Source organism: Psammomys obesus, unplaced genomic scaffold (genome assembly GCF_907164565.1).
Source record: "Psammomys obesus unplaced genomic scaffold, mPsaObe1.curated_primary_1811, whole genome shotgun sequence".
In the NCBI taxonomy this organism is placed as follows: Eukaryota; Metazoa; Chordata; class Mammalia; order Rodentia; family Muridae; genus Psammomys; species Psammomys obesus.
The window spans coordinates 36,912,875-36,915,682 of record NW_026596046.1 but is presented as its reverse complement, the minus strand read 5'-3'; the positions used below and the strand labels follow the sequence as shown (position 1 = coordinate 36,915,682).

The 2,808-nt window shown below is 43.2% G+C and overlaps 1 protein-coding gene across 1 annotated transcript; it reads right to left on the bottom strand.

Moving 5' to 3' along the window:
* Positions 1-591: 591 nt before the first annotated feature.
* Positions 592-1,536, bottom strand: LOC129688716 (olfactory receptor 52B4-like). The gene has a single exon (XM_055623681.1). It carries the CDS (start codon positions 1,534-1,536, stop codon positions 592-594), a length of 945 nt encoding a protein of 314 aa, XP_055479656.1.
* Between the last annotated feature and the right edge of the window lie 1,272 nt (positions 1,537-2,808).

The following is a 2,808-nucleotide window of genomic DNA, read 5'->3' as shown; positions in this document are numbered from 1 at the left end:
TTTTTCAAAGTATTTTGTTGTGGTGGGGGACTAACAAGAGGAACAGCAAGTCAGAGAGCGAGGAAAATGAGAGATAGATTGAGACTGATACAAAGCAAGAGATAGAGAGACAAACAGACTGAGCTACAAGATTGAGGACCCAGAGATCCTTATCTTCTAAATAACAACATCTTTGGAGACAAAATGAGCCTGTGAGAAATGAAGATGTGTGTAAGAAGAGGACAGAGAAGACCAGGTAGAGGAATGTTTAAAGTAAATAAGAAGAGGGGATTAATTTGGTACATGAAAATCCAGCAGTTATCTCCTGCTCTCTGCCCAGGTACCTATCTATGGATCACAAGCTAGAACTTGGATTTTAAAGATAGAATGCATTTCTCAGACTCTGAATGCAAAAACTCCAGCTATGTCAATGTCATTGCTGATATGAGACCTTGAAAAGCATATCAAAACTCACTTAATGAATTTATCCAGAAAGAGAGTCATTCAGATAAACAGCTTGGCTCAACATTCCTCGCCTACATTCCTTTTAGGGTTCACCTCATACGTGACTAGAATGTTGAAAATACAATAGTTTGGTTTCTGTTCTGAAAGTCAGATGACTTTCAGAAACAAGACATGAGCCACTTGGTCTCGGATTTGCTTGGTCTTGATGCCGTAGATGATGGGATTCAACATTGGTGGCGCCAGGATGCAGACATTGGCAATTAGAACATGGACAGCAGTTGAGATCTGGTGCCCAAACTGATGAGAAAGGGTTGAGAAGATCCCAGGCCCATAAAAGAGTATGATAACACAAACATGGGACCCACAAGTATTAAGAGCTTTGTGGCGGGCATCTTGGGATGTAAGACGGAAGATAGCATGGAGGATCAGCATATAGGAAATAAATATTAGCACAACATCTAAAGTTACTGTTGACATTAAGACAAAAAGTCCATACCAGATGTTTACTTGAAGGTCATTACAAGCATACTTGGACAAGCCAGTATGCTCACAGGCTGTGTGTGGGAGAATGTTCGTTCTGCAGAAAGTTAGTCTTTTCAAAAGGAATATTATGGGGAAAACTGTACCATAGCTTCTCAGAAAGATGATCGCTCCAATTCTCCCAATCAGGGAGTTCGTGAGAACAGTGGTGTACCTCAGGGGGTAGCAAATGGCAATGTACCGGTCAAACGCCATCACCAGCAAGATCCCTGACTCAGAGATGAAGGTGGAATGGATGAAGAAGAGCTGAGTGATGCAGCGCCCCAGCGAGATCTCGCCAGCGTGGAGCCAGAAGATGGCCAAGGCCTGGGGAACTGTGGACGTGGACAGGACGATGTCTGCTCCCGCCAGCATGCAGAGGAAGAGGTACATGGGTCCATGGAGACTAGGCCTTGTGAGGATGATGAAGATGAGCAGGCTGTTCCCAAGCAGGGCGGTGACATAGGAAATGAGGAAAGGGATGGAGATCCACACATGCTGGTCCTCCAGGCCGGGGATGCCCAGCAGATGAAAGAATGTGTAACTAATACCAGTGTGGTTTACAGTATCCATACTTGATACAGATGGCATTTCACAGAGAACTGAAATCTCATATTGTGTTCAAAGGTATTTTTAGATGATACAGAGTTTCTTGTTGTTTTTCACTGCTGGTGTGCCTAGAACTACATCAGATGAACAGTTGAATAAGATATGGTCTGTATGTTTAAAGAGAGAAATATTACAGCCAGGTAGAGTCTTACATGGCTAACTGAAATATATTAGTGTACAATAAGAAATCTATGGGACCGAAAGGGGAAAAGTACTTTGGTCTGCTAAACTGAAGGGTCTGATTTAGCAGACGTCCTGGAGTGGACAACAGCTACCACAAGTCAATCAACAGCACACAAAGATTAAAAACATATGCACCCTGAGGGAAGTCATACCTCCAGATGTAATGGGAAAAATTCAAAGAGATATGAAAATGCTAGAAGGGAGCCAGGCATTCAAGGAGGCAGGGACAGGGAGATCTCTGTGAGTTTGAGGCCAGCCTGGTCTACAAAGAGAGTCCACAACAGCCAAGGCTACACAGAGAAACCTTTTCTCTAAGAACAAAGAAAGAGAGAGAGGGAGAGAGGGAGGGAGGAAGGGAAGAAGGGCGAGAGGGAGAGAGAAAGGAAAGAAAAAAAGAAAGAAGGAAGGAAGGAAGGAAGGAAAGAAAGAAAGAAAGAAAGAAAGAAAGAAAGAAAGAAAGAAAGAAAGAAAGAAAGAAAGAAAGAGTAACCACAAGAGAGGACCGAACCCAGCTATGTGCACCACACTCCTGAACAGAAACAGCAGGAGGAGATGCAGTGAAGCCCAATAATTGTATGTAAGTAGGAAGAGGAAGTAGGCAAAGCTTCCAGGAGTCAAGGGGTGCCCATGCTTTTGGATAACAACACAGCAAAGTCATGTTTAAACTGTTCTTTACTTAGTGTGATCTATACTGATTTTTTAACTTTGTTTTTCATTGTGTACTTCCAGAATCTAGTATGTAAAAATAGTGAATGAGAGAAAACAAAGGGCAGGCTATTTACAGTAGCTGGGGCCTAGAACCTAAGCAGATCTTAGGAAGGACTCAGCCATCTGGGCACATAAGATCCAGATGGTCTTCCGTAGCCTTTACTCCTCCGCTCCCTGTCGTCACTTGGCCCTCTCCACTAGATCACCTATAGTTATGGTTCCACACTTTTCTCTGCCTATTGAATTCCAGACAAACACCTTCGTATTTTCGGACACTCACCTTAGACCCAGCACTCTTGGTACACATACCAGTTTCTCCAAGAAAATCACCCCACATCAAAAAGT

Coding starts and splice junctions, on each gene's coding strand:
- LOC129688716 (XM_055623681.1), bottom strand. CDS start 1,536: ATGGATACTGTAAACCACACTGGTATTAGTTACACATTCTTTCATCTG.